This window comes from Panthera leo, chromosome D3 (assembly GCF_018350215.1).
Source record: "Panthera leo isolate Ple1 chromosome D3, P.leo_Ple1_pat1.1, whole genome shotgun sequence".
In the NCBI taxonomy this organism is placed as follows: domain Eukaryota; kingdom Metazoa; phylum Chordata; class Mammalia; order Carnivora; family Felidae; genus Panthera; species Panthera leo.
The window spans coordinates 38,078,790-38,094,464 of NC_056690.1; the positions used below are offsets into that span (position 1 = coordinate 38,078,790).

General features: G+C 39.4%; 1 protein-coding gene across 18 annotated transcripts in view; it reads left to right on the forward strand.

The window, feature by feature from the left end:
* L3MBTL4 (L3MBTL histone methyl-lysine binding protein 4) overlaps positions 1-15,675 on the forward strand; it is a 448,782-nt gene that overhangs the window by 82,401 nt on the left and 350,706 nt on the right. For 14 of the 18 annotated variants that reach the window (XM_042909930.1, XM_042909929.1, XM_042909913.1 and 11 more), the window contains exons 2-3: positions 831-909; positions 1,284-1,388. In XM_042909930.1, the coding sequence (XP_042765864.1) occupies positions 1,317-1,388 (72 nt within the window). In that variant the 5' untranslated portion in view covers positions 831-909; positions 1,284-1,316. Of the gene's footprint in view, positions 1-830; positions 912-939; positions 1,029-1,283; positions 1,389-15,675 lie in introns of those variants that run through there. The other 4 variants (XM_042909916.1, XM_042909917.1, XM_042909918.1 and 1 more) reach the window with 2 other exon arrangements.

Sequence of the window (15,675 nt, forward strand, 5' to 3'; positions counted from 1 at the left end):
TAGTATCATGTCATCTGCAAATAATGAAAGTTTTACTTCTTCCTTATCAATTTGGGTGCCTTTAATTATTATTTTTTGTCTTATTGCTGCAGCTAGACTTTCTAGTACTATGTTGAATGAAAGTGGTGAGAGTTGACATCCTTGTCTTTTTCCTAGTCTTAGATAAAAATCTTTCAGCTTTTCATTACTGAGTAATCTGGTTTTGTCATGTGTGGCTTTTATTATGTTGAAGTATGTTCTTTCTAAACCAAATTTGTTTGGCGTTTTTATCATAAATGGATGTTGAATTTTGTCAGATGCTTTTCTGCATCTTTGAGATGGTCATATAATTTTTATTCTTCATTTTGTTAATGTGGTGTGTCATGGTGATTGATTTTCAGATATTGAACCATCCTTGCATCCCTGGAATAAATCTCACTTACTTCTGATGAATGATCCTTTTAATGTATGGTTGAATTAAGTTTGCTAATATTTTTTTGAAGAATTTTTGCATCTGTGTTTATCAGGGATATTGGCCTATAATTTTCTTTTTTGTAGTGCCTTTGTCTGGTTTTTGTATCAGGGTAATTCTGTCCTCATAGCATGAATTTGGAAGAATTCCTTCCTTTTATATTTTTTGGGGATAATTTTGAGAGGGATAGTTATTAACTCTACTTTCCATGTTTAGTAGACTTTACCTGTGAATCCTCAGGTCCTGGACTTTTGTTTGCTGAGAGTTTTTTACTACTGATTTAATTTTGCTACTAATCTACTACTGTAATTGTTAGTGTACTGAAGAGTGGTCATAATAAATTGGTTTGGTAAACTTTTTTTTATTTTCTCTGTTCCAGATTGCTGTGCTATGCCTTGTATGACAAAAGTCCTCTCACCAAGAATACTTTTGCCTTGACACCTGTGGATGGTCAGACTGTGTGAGTACAGCCTATCTGAATAGGCAGATTGCAGTGAATCCAAATTGGTTAAATCAGCTGAGCAAACAAAACAAAAAAACCAAACCAAAACAAAACAAAGCAAAAATGATGTAATAGGTAAGACCAAAGAAAAGTATCTATTTTCTTTGTGATATAAATCCTAGATGAGGCGGAAAACTCATCTCTTTTCCCGTTAACTTATTATTATAGTAGTGTCTGTAAAAGCAACAGTGAAATTTTTATGTCACCTCAGTTTCAGGGTATTTATGGAAACAAATTAGAAGAAGTTTAATGAGAAAATTTTGGGGGGATTGTTTTTGTTATTCTAAAGGGGCAAAACTCCTAAATTTTTTATGTGGCACTATTTTGCAGAAAAACACTTTGCTAAGGAGTGCTAAAGTGGCAATGAAACAGCCCAACAGAAAGAGGAAGCTTAGTATGGATTCCAAAGAGCATTTGAATCAGGATGGATGCTTGGTAAGATGTCAGTTCCTGGGCCCTTCCTTCTAGTTTGTGCTCATTGTGGAAATTCAGTGTGATTGTATAGTTTGTGTAACCACAGCAGAGGTGTTTTCTCAATGGCTAGGAGCTGGTTGCTTCTGGTTGAGGTTTATATATAGAGCTATTGAATACAAATGTCATTAAGTCTGATACATTTTAAAGGGTAATCTTCATTTTGAAAGTGAAAGGAGACCTTTTCTTTTTCTTTTTTTTAATCTTAAAAACTTTTAATGCATATTCTTTGAACACATTTATATGTACATATATATTTTAAACATATCATAGTGCATACATGTAAATCAGCTATTGTACTACATATATCTCACACAACAGGGGAATCAAAACAATTCTACCTACTGATATTCTGTGACTGGCCAGTGTTGTCCAAGACTTTATGCTGGTATTTACAAATATGGTGCTATGGTATTTACAAATATTGCTATAATAAGATCATTACTTCTGTGAAAAGTACAAGATTTATCTTCTTGATAAATGTTTTCATACTTAAGATTTTATCAAATAAAATTTCCTTTGATGTTTTTATTTTATTTTTGAGAGAGAGAGTCAGAGCACAAGTGGGGAAAGGACCAAGAGAGAGGGAGACACAGAATATGAAGCAGGCTTCAGGTTCTGAGCTGTTGGCACAGAGCCTAATGTGGGGCTTGAACTCATGGACGGAGAGATCATGACATGAGCTGAAGTTGGATGCTTAACTGACTGAGTGACCCAGATGCCCCTCAAATAAAATTTCTAAAATAATCTCCTTTTATCTTAATACCCCATCAAATATACCACACATAGTTTATGTCTTCTTAGAAAGAGGTATTTCTCCAACTGAAGATAATTATTTGATGAATAGTTTGAAAAAAAATAATCTAAAATATGAAGAAGAAAAAAATATTTCCCCCCCCCTTACAAAATCAGTTATCTAATAGTCATTTAAGGAGGAGCTTAAATTTGATGTGGAGACATAGACTAAAAGGTTAAGAGTAGTTATTACTAGATGATTAGAGGTGCCTTTTATATTGTCTTTTCTATTTACTTAGTTTACCGTAAGCATGTGTTACTTTTTGAACTAGAGATAAAGCTATACCTATGTATGTACAGGGAAATTCCAGAAAGAAAATCCATCAAGTATCAGTCCTGGCATGTCTTAGGTTTTAGAGACTTCTGTTTTATAAAGATGAAGGTAATTGATCATTATCAAGTGAGGGATAGAGATGGTGAACTGGAGGGCGTTGTGTTTGTTGGGGTTTTGCAGAGAAACAGAACCAATGGGAGTAGCTGACAGTCCTGTCACACACTCTCTGTTCACAATCTTTGTCCCTACTTGATAATGATGAATTGTATGTATATGTATATGTATATGTATATGTATATGTATATGTATATGTATATGTGTATGTGTATGTGTATGTGTATGTATATGTGTGTACATGTATATAAAAGATTTATTTAAAAGAAATTTTAAAGAAATTGATTCATACAATTGTGGGGGCTGACAGGTCTGAAATCTATAGGGCAGGTTTGTAGACTGCAGACTCACAAAAGAATTGATGTTGCAGACTTGAATCTGGAGGCATTCTGCAGGCAAAGTTCCGTCTTCTTCGGAGAGGTCAGTCTTTTATCTTGTAAGACCTTCAACTGATTGGATGAGGCCCACCCACATTATGGAGATTAATCTGCTTTACTCAGAGTCTATTATTTGAATGTTTTTTTTTTTTTGTTTGTTTTTTATTGTTAAGTTAGCTAACATACAAGGTAGTCTTGGCTTTAGGAGTAGATTCCTATGATCCATCACTTACATGCAGCACCCAGTGCTCATCCCAACAAGTGCCCTATACCCATTTTCACCACCACTCCACCCCCCCACCCTCATCAAACCTCAGTTTGTTCTCTGTATTTAAGAGTCTCTTATGGTTTGCCTCCTACTCTGTATCTTATTTTTCCTTCCCTTCCTCTATTGTCGTCTTTTAAGACTCTCAAATTCCACATATGAGTGAAATCATATGATATCTGTCTTTCTCTGACTTATTTCGCTTGTCATAATACCCTTCAGTTCCATCCATGTTGCTGAAAATGGCAAGATTTCATTCTTTTCATTGCTGGGTAGTATTCCATTTTGTATGTATGTAAGTATGTATGTATGTATGTATGTATGTATGTATGTATGTGTGTGTGTATACATCTTCTTTATCCACCCATCATGGTGGACATTTGGGCACTTTCCATAATTTGGCTATTGTTGATAGTGCTGCTATAAGCATTGGGGTGTATGTGCCCCTTCGAATCAGCACTCCTGTATCCTTTGGACAAATTCCTAGTACTGAAATTGCTGGGTCATAGGGTCATTCTATTTTTAATTTTTTGAGGAATCTCCACACTGTTTTCTAGAGTGGCTGCATCAGTTTGCATTCCCATGAACACTGAAAGAAGTTTCCCCTTTCTCCACATCCTCACCAACATTTGTTGTTTCCTGAGTTGTTAAGGTTAGCCGCTCTGACCAGTGTGAGGTGGTGTCTCAATGTGGTTTTGATTTGTATTTCCTTGATGATGAGCGATGTTGAACATCTTTTCATGTGTCTGTTTGTCATCTGGATGTCTTCTTTGGAAAAGTGTCAGGGCACCTGGGTGGCTCAGTCAGTTAAGCGTCTGACTTTGGCATAGGTCATGATCTTGCAGTTTGTAAGTTCGAGCCCTGCTTCAGGCTCCATGCTGACAACTCAGAGCCTGGAGCCTGCTTCGAATTCTGTCTTCCTCTCTCTCTGCTCCTCCCCTACTCATGATCTGTCTCTCTCTCAAAAAGAAACATTAAAAAAAAGAGAGAGAGAAAAACTGTCTATTCATGCCTTCTGCCCACTGGATTTTTTTTTTTTTTTGGGGGGGTGTTGAGTTTGGTAAATTCTTTTTAATTTTTTTTTAACGTTTATTTTTGAGACAGAGAGACACAAAGCATGAACGGGGGAGGGTCAGAGAGAGGGAGACACAGAATCTGAAACAGGCTCCAGGCTCTGAGCTGTCAGCACAGAGCCCGACGCGGGGCTCGAACTCACGGACTGCAAGATCATGACCTGAGCCGAAGTCAGCCACTTAACCGACTGAGCCACCCAGGCGCCCCTGAGTTTGGTAAATTCTTTATAGAGTTTTGATACTAACCCTTTACCTGATATGGCATTAGCAAACATCTTCTCTTATTCTGTCAGTTGCCTTTTAGTTTTGTTGATTGTTTCCTTTGCTGTGCAGAAGATTTTTATCTTGATGAGGTCCCAATAGTTCATTTTTGCTTTTATTTTTCTTGCCTTTGGAGACATGTCAAATAAGAAGTTGATGCGGCCAAGGTCAAAGAGGTTGCTGCCTGTTTTCTCCTGTAGGATTTTGATGGTATCCTGTCTCACATTTAGGTCTTTCATCCATTTCAAATTTATTTTTGTGTAAGGTATAACAAAGTGGTCCAGTTTCATTTTTCTGCATGTTGCTGTCCAGTTTCCCAGCACCATTTGCTAAAGAGATTGTGTTTTTTCCATTGGATACTCTTTCTTGCTTTGGCAAAGATTAGTTGGCTATGTATTTGTGGGTCCATTTCTGGGTTCTCTGTTCTATTCCATTGGTCTGTGTGTCTGTTTTTGTGCCAGTACCATACTGTCTTGATGATTACATGTTTGTAATTCAGGATAAAGTCCAGGATTGTGATGCCTCCAACTTTGTTTTTCTTTTTCAACATTACTTTGTCTATTTGGGGTCTTCTGTGGTTCCATACAAATTTTAGGATTGTTTCTTCTAGCTCTGTGAAGAATGCTGGTGCTATTTTGATTGGGATTGCATTGAATATGTAGATTGCTTTGAGTAGTATTGATATTTTAACAATATTTGTTCTTCTAATCCATGAACATGGAATGTTTTTCCATTATTTTGTGTCTTCTTCAGTTTTTTTCATAAGCATTCTATAGTTTTTAGTGTACAGATCTTTTATCTCTTTGTTTGGGTTTATTCCTAGGTATTTATTTTATAGTTCTTGATGCAATTGTAGATGAAATTGATTCCTTGATATTTATTTCTGTTGCTTCATTATTAGTGTATAGAAATGCAACTGATTTCTGTTCATTGATTTTATATCCTGCAACTTTGCTGAATTCATATATCATTTGTAGCAGTATTTTGGTGGAGTCTTTGGGTTTTCCATGTAGAGTATCATGTCATCTGTGGAAAGTGAAAGTTTGACTTTTTTGCCAATTTGGATGCCTTTTATTTATTTTTGTTGTCTGATTGCTGAGGCTAGGGCTTCCAACACTATGTTAAACAACAGTGGTGAGAGTGGACATCCCTGTTGTGTTCCTAATCTCAGGGGAAAGCTCTCAGTTTTTCCCCATTGAGGATGATATTAGCTGTAGGCTTTTGATATATGGCTTTAATGTGTTTAAGTATATTCCTTCTTTCAGGGCTTTCTTGAGGATTTTTATTAAGGAAGGATGCTATATTTTGTCAAATGCTTTTTCTGTGTCTATTGACAGGATCATATGGTTCTTATCCTTTCTTCTATTAATGTGATGTATCACATTGATTGATTTGCAAATATTGAACCAGCCCTGAAGCCCAGGAATGGATCTCACTTGATCACGGTGAATAATTCTTTTAATATACTGTTAAATTTGGTTTGCTAGTATCTTGTTGAGAGTTTTTGCATGCATGTTCATCAGGGATATTGGCCTGTAATTCTCCTTTGTATTGGGATCTCTGTCTGGTTTGGAAGTCAAGGTAGTGTTGGCTTCATAGAATGAGTCTGGAAGATTTCCATCAATTTCTGTTTTTTGGAACAGATTGAGAAAAATAAGTATTAACCCTGCTTTAAATGTCTGGTAGAATTCCCCTGGGAAGCCATCTGACCAAGGACTTTTGTTGGGAGATTTAAAAAAAAAATTTCTTTAACATTTGATTTTGTAAAAATATTTATTTATTTTTGAAAGAGAGAGACAGAGCGTGAGTGGGGGCAGGGCAGAGAGAGTGGGAGACACAGAACTCATAGAAGGCTCCATGCTCTGCACTGTCAGCACAGAGCCCTTTGTGGGGTTTGAACCCATATACTGTGAGATCATGACCTAAGCCAAAGTTGGATGCTTAATAGACTGAACCACTTAGGTGCCCCTGTTGGAAGATTTGTGATAACTGATTCAGTTTCTTCATTTTCTATGGGTCTGTTCAAAGTTTCTATTTCCTCCCTTTTGAGTTTTGGTAGTATGTGGGTGTTTCCATTATTCCAGATTGTCCAATTTGGTGGCATATGATTTTTCATAGTATTCTCTAATAATTGTTTGTATTTATGTGGTGTTAGTTGTGATCTCTCCTCTTTCATTCATGATTTTATCTATTTGGGTCCTCTGTCTTTTCTTTTTGGGAAGTCTGGCCAGACTTGTTTATTCTTTCAAAAGACCAGCTCTTAGATTCATTGATCTTTTATACTGGTTTTTTTTGTATTCTATATTGTTTATTTCTGCTCTAATATTTATTATTTCTCATCATCTGCTGGCTTTGGGCTTTCTTTGCTGCTGCCTTTGTAGTTACTTTAGGTGTGAAGTTAGGTTATGTATTTGGGACCTTTCTTACTTCTTGAGATAGGTCTGAATTGCAATGTATTTTCCTCTTAGGACTCCTTTGCTGCATCCCAAAGGGTTTGGACTGTCATGTCTTCATTTTTCAGTTGCTTCCATATATTTTTAAAATTTCTTCTTTAATTTCCTAAGTTTACTCATTCATTCTTTTGTAGAATGTTCTTTAACCTCCATTTATTTCTGTGCTTTCCAAATTTTTTCTTGTGGTTAGTTCAAGTTTTGCAATCTCAAAATATACATGGTATGATTTCATTCTTTTGTATTTCTGAGGGCTCTTTTGTGACCCAGTATATGATCTATTTTGGAGAATGTTCCATGTGCACTTGGGAAGAATGTGTATTCTGCTGCTTTTGGATGAAAAGTTTTGAATATATCTGTTATGTCCATCTGGTCCAATATGTCATTCAGAGCTGTTGTTTCCTTATTGGTTTTCTGCCTAGATGATCTGTCCATTGCTTTAAGTGGAGTATTCAAGTCTCGTATAATCACAGTATTATCTATACATTTGTGTTTGGGATTAATTGATTTATATATTTGGGTTCTTCACATTGGGGGCATAAACATTTACAATTGTTATCTCTTATTGATGTATAGACCCCTTAATTATGATGACCTTATTCATCTCTTGTTTCAGTGTTTGTTTTAAAATCTAGTTTGTCTAATATAAGTATGGCTGCTTCAGCTCTCTTTTGACATCCAGTAGCATGATAGATCTCCATCCTTACACTTTTAATCGCAGATGTCCTCAGGTCTAAAATGAGTCTCTTGTAGGCAACATATAGATGGATCTTATTTTTTTATCCATTCTGATACCCTGTTTTTTGATTGGTGCATTTAGTCTATTTACATTCAGAGTAATTATTGAAAGATAGGGATTTAGTGGCATTGTGTTATCTGTAGGTTTTGTGCTTGTGGTGATGTCTCTGGTCCTTTGTAGTCTTTGCTGCTTTCCACTCACAGAATCCCCTTTAGGGTTCCCTGCATGGCTGGTCTATTGGTCATGAATTCCTTTAGTTTTGTTTGTCTGGGAAAGCCTTTATCTCTCCTGTTCTTAGTGACAGCTTTGCTGGATAAAGGATTCTTGGCTGCATATGTTTCCTGTTTCAGAACATTAAATATTTCCTGCAACTCCCTTCTGGCCTGTGGACAGATCTGCTACAACCCTTATGTCTACCCTTGTAGGTGCAGGCCTGTTTGTCCCTAACTGCTTTCAGAATTCTCTTTTTATCTTTGTATTTTTACCAGTTTCACTATCATGTCATGGTGTTGACCTGTTTTTATTGTTTTTGAAGGGAGTTCTCTGTGCCTCTTGGACTTGGATATCTGTTTCCTTCCCCAAATTAGGGAAGTTTTTAGCTATAATTTGTTCAAATAAACCTTCTACCCCTTTCTCTCAGTCTTTCTAACTTGGAACTCCTATGATATGGCTATTATTTCATTTCATTGAATCACTTAGGTCTCTAATTCTCCCCTTGTGATCTAGTAATTTCCTTTCCTTCTTTTTCTCATCTGCATCATTTCCATAATTTTATCTTCTACTTCACCTATTTGCTCCTCTGCTTCTTCCATCCTGATTGTCACTGCTGCTAGTTTTTTTGTATCTCATTTACAACATTTCGTAATTCTTTGTGACTATTTCTTAGGTCTTTAATCTCTACAGCAGTAGATTCTCTGCTGTCTCCTATACTTTTTTTTTTCAAGCCCAGCTATTAGTCTTATGACTGTTATTCTAAATTGTTGTTCACATATATTGTTTGGATCTGTTTTGAGCAATTCTCTGGCTGTCATTTCTTCCTGGAATTTTCATTGAGGAGAATTCCTCCATTTCATCATTTTGGTTAGGGTTCTGTCTTTTACATGTTTTAATAGCTTGTTATGTGTCCTGAACCTGTGATACCACCATATTAAAAAGGGGTCATACATTGTCTAGAGCCTGGCACTTCATAAAGTGTTTTTGGAGTGTTTTGCATGTACTCTGTTGTTGCGTATTTGGCTGCTCTATCCCACTGCTGGTAGTGGTGGATTGTTTGGACCTTCTTCCCGGTATGCTTTGATTTGTTCTTTGAAGTAAGCCTGGAAAAAAGGAAAGGGCAGGTGACCTAACTCCATACAAAGAGAAAAATGAAAGGGGCAAAAAAGACCAGGCAGACAATCAAAGAAATATTGAGTAAAAATACCTGATTAAACAAACAACATAACAGAGAAAGAAAGAAAGAAAAAAAGGGATATAGATATAGATAAGAATTAGCCAAAAATAAAATCAGAAACTATGAGCCTGATTCCAAAGGGTTTAGAAGGGAAAAGAGAAGGAAAGCAAAGAGAGAAAAAAAAATACCAGACTAACATACAAAACTGCAGGACAGTTGTCTGTTTGTTTCTGGGACTGGTAGCTGTGCTGGTCTGGAGGAGAGGCCATCTGGTTCACTCAGTGTTTGTCCTGCTCCAGTAGATAAGCAGTAACCAGACACGGAGTGGCAGGGGTTGGTGTAAGCGGGTCCACCTCCCGCTGTCCTGTTCCCTGAAGCCCCGCCATGTGGGTGATGGGGAGAAAAATGGTGACACCCGAATCTTTCCTCCCCAGACCAGACCAAGTGTCTCAAATCACTCTGTTCAGGCAACATTCATTCACAGAGTAGGGGTGGGCAGTTGGCTTGTCCTGCTCCATAGTGTCCCGTGCCTCCCAGACCCTGGGCTGGGATTCAAAACTACATGTGTGAAAGGATCCCTCCTCCACCTGGGCCTCGTTCTGGGGTAGTCCCACTCCTCCCTGCTGACAAAGGGCCTCTGGCTGGTGCCTGCAGGGTCTTTGTCCTTGGGGTGGGTGGCAATAAACCCTATTTGTACAGTACTCCAGGGAGGGGACCGTTCTCTCCAAGTGTCCCGGGGCTGGCTCCCACCCCTCAGGTGCATGCACACCGTATGGGGTTTGGTCTGGAGAAAGTCACACAACCCTGAAAACTCCGATCTTCAGCTCCTAAGGCTGTTTGCAAAGTAGAAACTGGTATTTTCTGTATTTCTCATTCTCCAGTCCATGGTCCATAGAGGTTTCTCTCTTGTCGTAACACAATACCACACTTCGACAGCCTCTCTTTCTCTCCCTTTTGTCCCTCCACTTAAGGGGTTCCCTCCCCGCTGTGCCTATGCTATTTTATCTCCCCCAATTCACAGACATGCACTTCTGTCCCGCCAAGCTGTCTCCATCCACCTGTGGAGATTTTTCTGTCACTCTGAAGACTGTATTCCTGAGTATTTCAAGTGTTATGACCTCAATACAGCAGTGTTTGAGGGACAAGGGAAATCCCAGTCCCCCTACTTCTTCACCATCTTAACTTCCTCTATTTGAATGTTTATCACATCTAAAAAATACCTCACAGTGATATCTTGACAGCCAGAGGGTTTAATAATGCATCTTGCTTCTTAATATGCATCCTGTGATCTTTCCCTATGGCAACTGTTTGTATTCCTACAAATTTCAAGGGGAAAGAAGTGACCAGGCAACCTCCATAATGACTGTTTTGGGGATAGTGGGCTATTAGAACATTCTCATTAGTGACCCTTTCATGGGCTTTCATCATGTATTGGTTTTGGGGTCTTAATGTGGGTTGTTATGCATTTTCACACTGCAGTTGGTGAAGTGACATGGTGTCACACAATCTTTGTCAAATAGGTACAGTTTATTGAACTCTGGGAATTAAATAAGACATATCAAGTGATGATCTTGTCCATGGTTGGTTTTAAGATGATAAGTGTAGAGGGGGTTCCGGAAGATGGCGGCGTAGGAGGACGCGGGGCTCACAGCGCGTCCTGCCGATCACTTAGATTCCACCTACACCTGCCTAAAGAACCCAGAAAACCGCCAGAGGATTAGCAGAAGGGAGTCTCCGGAGTCAAGCGCAGACTAGAGGCCCACGGAAGAGGGTAGGAAGGGCGGCGAGGCGGTGCGCGCTCCACGGACTGGCGGGAGGGAGCCGGGGCGGAGGGGCGGCTCGCCGGCCAAGCAGAGCCCCCGAGTCTGGCTGGCAAAAGCGGAGGGGCCGGACAGACTGTGTTCCGACAGCAAGCGCGACTTAGCGTCTGGGAGGTCATAAGTTAACAGCTCTGCTCGGAAAGCGGGAAGGCTGGAGCCCCCGGACGGCAGAGCTCAGCTTGGCGGGGAACAAAGGTGCCAGCGCCATCTCCCCCGCCCATGCCCCAGCCAAAATCCCAAAGGGAACCAGTTCCTGCCAGGGAACTTGCTCGCTCCGCGCAAACACCCAACTCTGTGCTTCTGCGGAGCCAAACCTCCGGCAGCGGATCTGACTCCCTCCCGCTGCCACAGGGCTCCTCCTGAAGTGGATCACCTAAGGAGAAGCGAGCTAAGCCTGCCCCTCCAGCCCCCGTGCACCTTGCCTACCCACCCCAGCTAATACGCCAGATCCCCAGCAACACAAGCCTGGCAGTGTGCAAGTAGCCCAGACGGGACACGCCACCCCACAGTGAATCCCGCCCCTAGGAGAGGGGAAGAGAAGGCACACACCAGTCAGACTGTGGCCCCAGCAGTGGGCTGGGGGCAGACATCGGGTCGGACTGCGGCCCCGCCCACTAACTCCAGTTATACACTACAGCACAGGGGAAGTGCACTGCAGGTCCTCACCACGCCAGGGACTCTCCAAAATGACCAAACGGAAGAATTCCCCTGAGAAGAATCTCCAGGAAATAACAACAGCTAATGAACTGATCAAAAAGGATTTAAATAATATAACAGAAAGTGAATTTAGAATAATAGTCATAAAATTAATCGCTGGGCTTGAAAACAGTATACAGGACAGCAGAGAATCTCTTGCCACAAAGATCAAGGGACTAAGGAACAGTCACGAGGAGTTGAAAAACGCTTTAAACGAATTGCAAAACAAAATGGAATCCACGATGGCTCGGCTTGAAGAGGCAGAGGAGAGAATAGGTGAACTAGAAGATAAAGTTATGGAGAAAGAGGAAGCTGAAAGAAAGAGAGATAAAAAAATCCAGGAGTATGAGGGGAAAATTAGAGAACTAAGTGATACACTAAAAAGAAATAATATACGCATAATTGGTATCCCAGAGGAGGAAGAGAGAGGGAAGGGTGCTGAAGGGGTACTTGAACAAATTATAGCTGAGAACTTCCCTGAACTGGGGAAGGAAAAAGGCATTGAAATCCAAGAGGCACAGAGAACTCCCTTCAGACGTAACTTGAATCGATCTTCTGCACGACATATCATAGTGAAACTGGCAAAATACAAGGATAAAGAGAAAATTCTGAAAGCAGCAAGGGATAAACGTGCCCTCACATATAAAGGGAGACCTATAAGACTCGTGACTGATCTCTCCTTTGAAACTTGGCAGGCCAGAAAGGCTTGGCACGATATCTACAGTGTGCTAAACAGAAAAAATATGCAGCCGAGAATCCTTTATCCAGCAAGTCTGTCATTTAGAATAGAAGGAGAGATAAAGGTCTTCCCAAACAAACAAAAACTGAAGGAATTTGTCACCACGAAACCAGCCCTACAAGAGATCCTAAGGGGGATCCTGTGAGACAAAGTACCAGAGACATCACTACAAGCATAAAACATACAGACATCACAATGACTCTAAACCCATATCTTTCTATAATAACACTGAATGTAAATGGATTAAATGCGCCAACTAAAAGACATAGGGTATCAGAATGGATAAAAAAACAAGACCCATCTATTTGCTGTCTACAAGAGACTCATTTTAGATCTGAGGACACCTTTAGATTGAGAGTGAGGGGATGGAGAACTATCTATCATGCTCCTGGAAGCCAAAAGAAAGCTGGAGTAGCCATACTTATATCAGACAAACTAGACTTTAAATTAAAGGCTGTAACAAGAGATGAAGAAGGGCATTATATAATAATCACAGGGTCTATCCACCAGGAAGAGCTAACCATTATAAATGTCTATGCGCCAAATACCCGAGCCCCCAGATATATAAAACAATTACTCATAAACATAAGCAACCTTATTGATAAGAATGTGGTCATTGCAGGGGACTTTAACACCCCACTTACAGAAATGGATAGATCATCTAGACACACAGTCAATAAAGAAACAAGGGCCCTGAATGATACATTGGATCAGATGGACTTGACAGATATATTTAGAACTCTGCATCCCAAAGCAACAGAATATACTTTCTTCTCGAGTGCACATGGAACATTCTCCAAGATAGATCATATACTGGGTCACAAAACAGCCCTTCATAAGTTTACAAGAATTGAAATTATACCATGCATACTTTCAGACCACAATGCTATGAAGCTTGAAATCAACCACAGGAAAAAGTCTGGAAAACCTCCAAAAGCATGGAGGTTAAAGAACACCCTACTAACGAATGAGTGGGTCAACCAGGCAATTAGAGAAGAAATTAAAACATATATGGAAACAAACGAAAATGAAAATACAACAATCCAAACGCTCTGGGATGCAGCGAAGGCAGTCCTGAGAGGAAAATACATTGCAATCCAGGCCTATCTCAAGAAACAAGAAAAATCCCAAATACAAAATCTAACAGCACACCTAAAGGAAATAGAAGCAGAACAGCAAAGGCAGCCTAAACCCAGCAGAAGAAGAGAAATAATAAAGATCAGAGCAGAAATAAACAATATAGAATCTAAAAAAACTGTAGAGCAGATCAACGAAACCAAGAGTTTGTTTTTTGAAAAAATAAACAAAATTGACAAACCTCTAGCCAGGCTTCTCAAAAAGAAAAGGGAGATGACCCAAATAGATAAAATCATGAATGAAAATGGAATGATTACAACCAATCCCTCAGAGATACAAACAATTATCAGGGAATACTATGAAAAATTATATGCCAGCAAATTGGACAACCTGGAAGAAATGGACAAATTTCTAAACACCCACACTCTTCCAAAACTCAATCAGGAGGAAATAGAAAGCTTGAACAGACCCATAACCAGCGAAGAAATTGAATCGGTTATCAAAAATCTCCCAACAAATAAGAGTCCAGGACCAGATGGCTTCCCAGGGGAGTTCTACCAGACATTTAAAGCAGAGATAATACCTATCCTTCTCAAGCTATTCCAAGAAATAGAAAGGGAAGGAAAACTTCCAGACTCATTCTATGAAGCCAGTATTACTTTGATTCCTAAACCAGACAGAGACCCAGTAAAAAAAGAGAACTACAGGCCAATATCCCTGATGAATATGGATGCAAAAATTCTTAATAAGATACTAGCAAATCGAATTCAACAGCATATAAAAAGAATTATTCACCACGATCAAGTGGGATTCATTCCTGGGATGCAGGGCTGGTTCAACATTCGCAAATCGATCAACGTGATACATCACATTAACAAAAAAAAAGAGAAGAACCATATGATCCTGTCAATCGATGCAGAAAAGGCCTTTGACAAAATCCAGCACCCTTTCTTAATAAAAACCCTTGAGAAAGTCGGGATAGAAGGAACATACTTAAAGATCATAAAGGCCATTTATGAAAAGCCCACAGCTAACATCATCCTCAACGGGAAAAAACTGAGAGCTTTTTCCCTGAGATCAGGAACACGACAGGGATGCCCACTGTCACCGCTGCTGTTTAATATAGTGCTGGAAGTTCTAGCATCAGCAATCAGACAACAAAAGGAAATCAAAGGCATCAAAATTGGCAAAGATGAAGTCAAGCTTTCGCTTTTTGCAGATGACATGATATTATACATGGAAAATCCGATAGACTCCACCAAAAGTCTGCTAGAACTGATACATGAATTCAGCAAAGTTGCAGGATACAAAATCAATGTGCAGAAATCAGTTGCATTCTTATATACTAACAATGAAGCAACAGAAAGACAAATGAAGAAACTGATCCCATTCACAATTGCACCAAGAAGCATAAAATACCTAGGAATAAATCTAACCAAAGATGTAAAAGATCTGTATGCTGAAAACTATAGAAAGCTTATGCAGGTAATTGAAGAAGATATAAAGAAATGGAAAGACATTCCCTGCTCATGGATTGGAAGAATAAATATTGTCAAAATGTCAATACTACCCAAAGCTATCTACACATTCAATGCAATCCCAATCAAAATTGCACCAGCATTCTTCTCGAAACTAGAACAAGCAATCCTAAAATTCATATGGAACCACAAAAGGCCCCGAATAGCCAAAGTAATTTTGAAGAAGAAGACCAAAGCAGGAGGCATCACAATCCCAGACTTTAGCCTCTACTACAAAGCTGTCATCATCAAGACAGCATGGTATTGGCATAAAAACAGACACATAGACCAATGGAATAGAATAGAAACCCCAGAACTAGACCCACAAACGTATGGCCAACTCATCTTTGACAAAGCAGGAAAGAACATCCAATGGAAAAAAGACAGTCTCTTTAACAAATGGTGCTGGGAGAACTGGACAGCAACATGCAGAAGGTTGAAACTAGACCACTTTCTCACACCATTCACAAAAATAAACTCAAAATGGATAAAGGACCTGAATGTGAGACAGGAAACCATCAAAACCTTAGAGGAGAAAGCAGGAAAAGACCTCTCTGACCTCAGCCGTAGCAATCTCTTACTCGGCACATCCCCAAAGGCAAGGGAATTAAAAGCAAAAGTGAATTACTGGGACCTTATGAAGATAAAAAGCTTCTGCACAGCA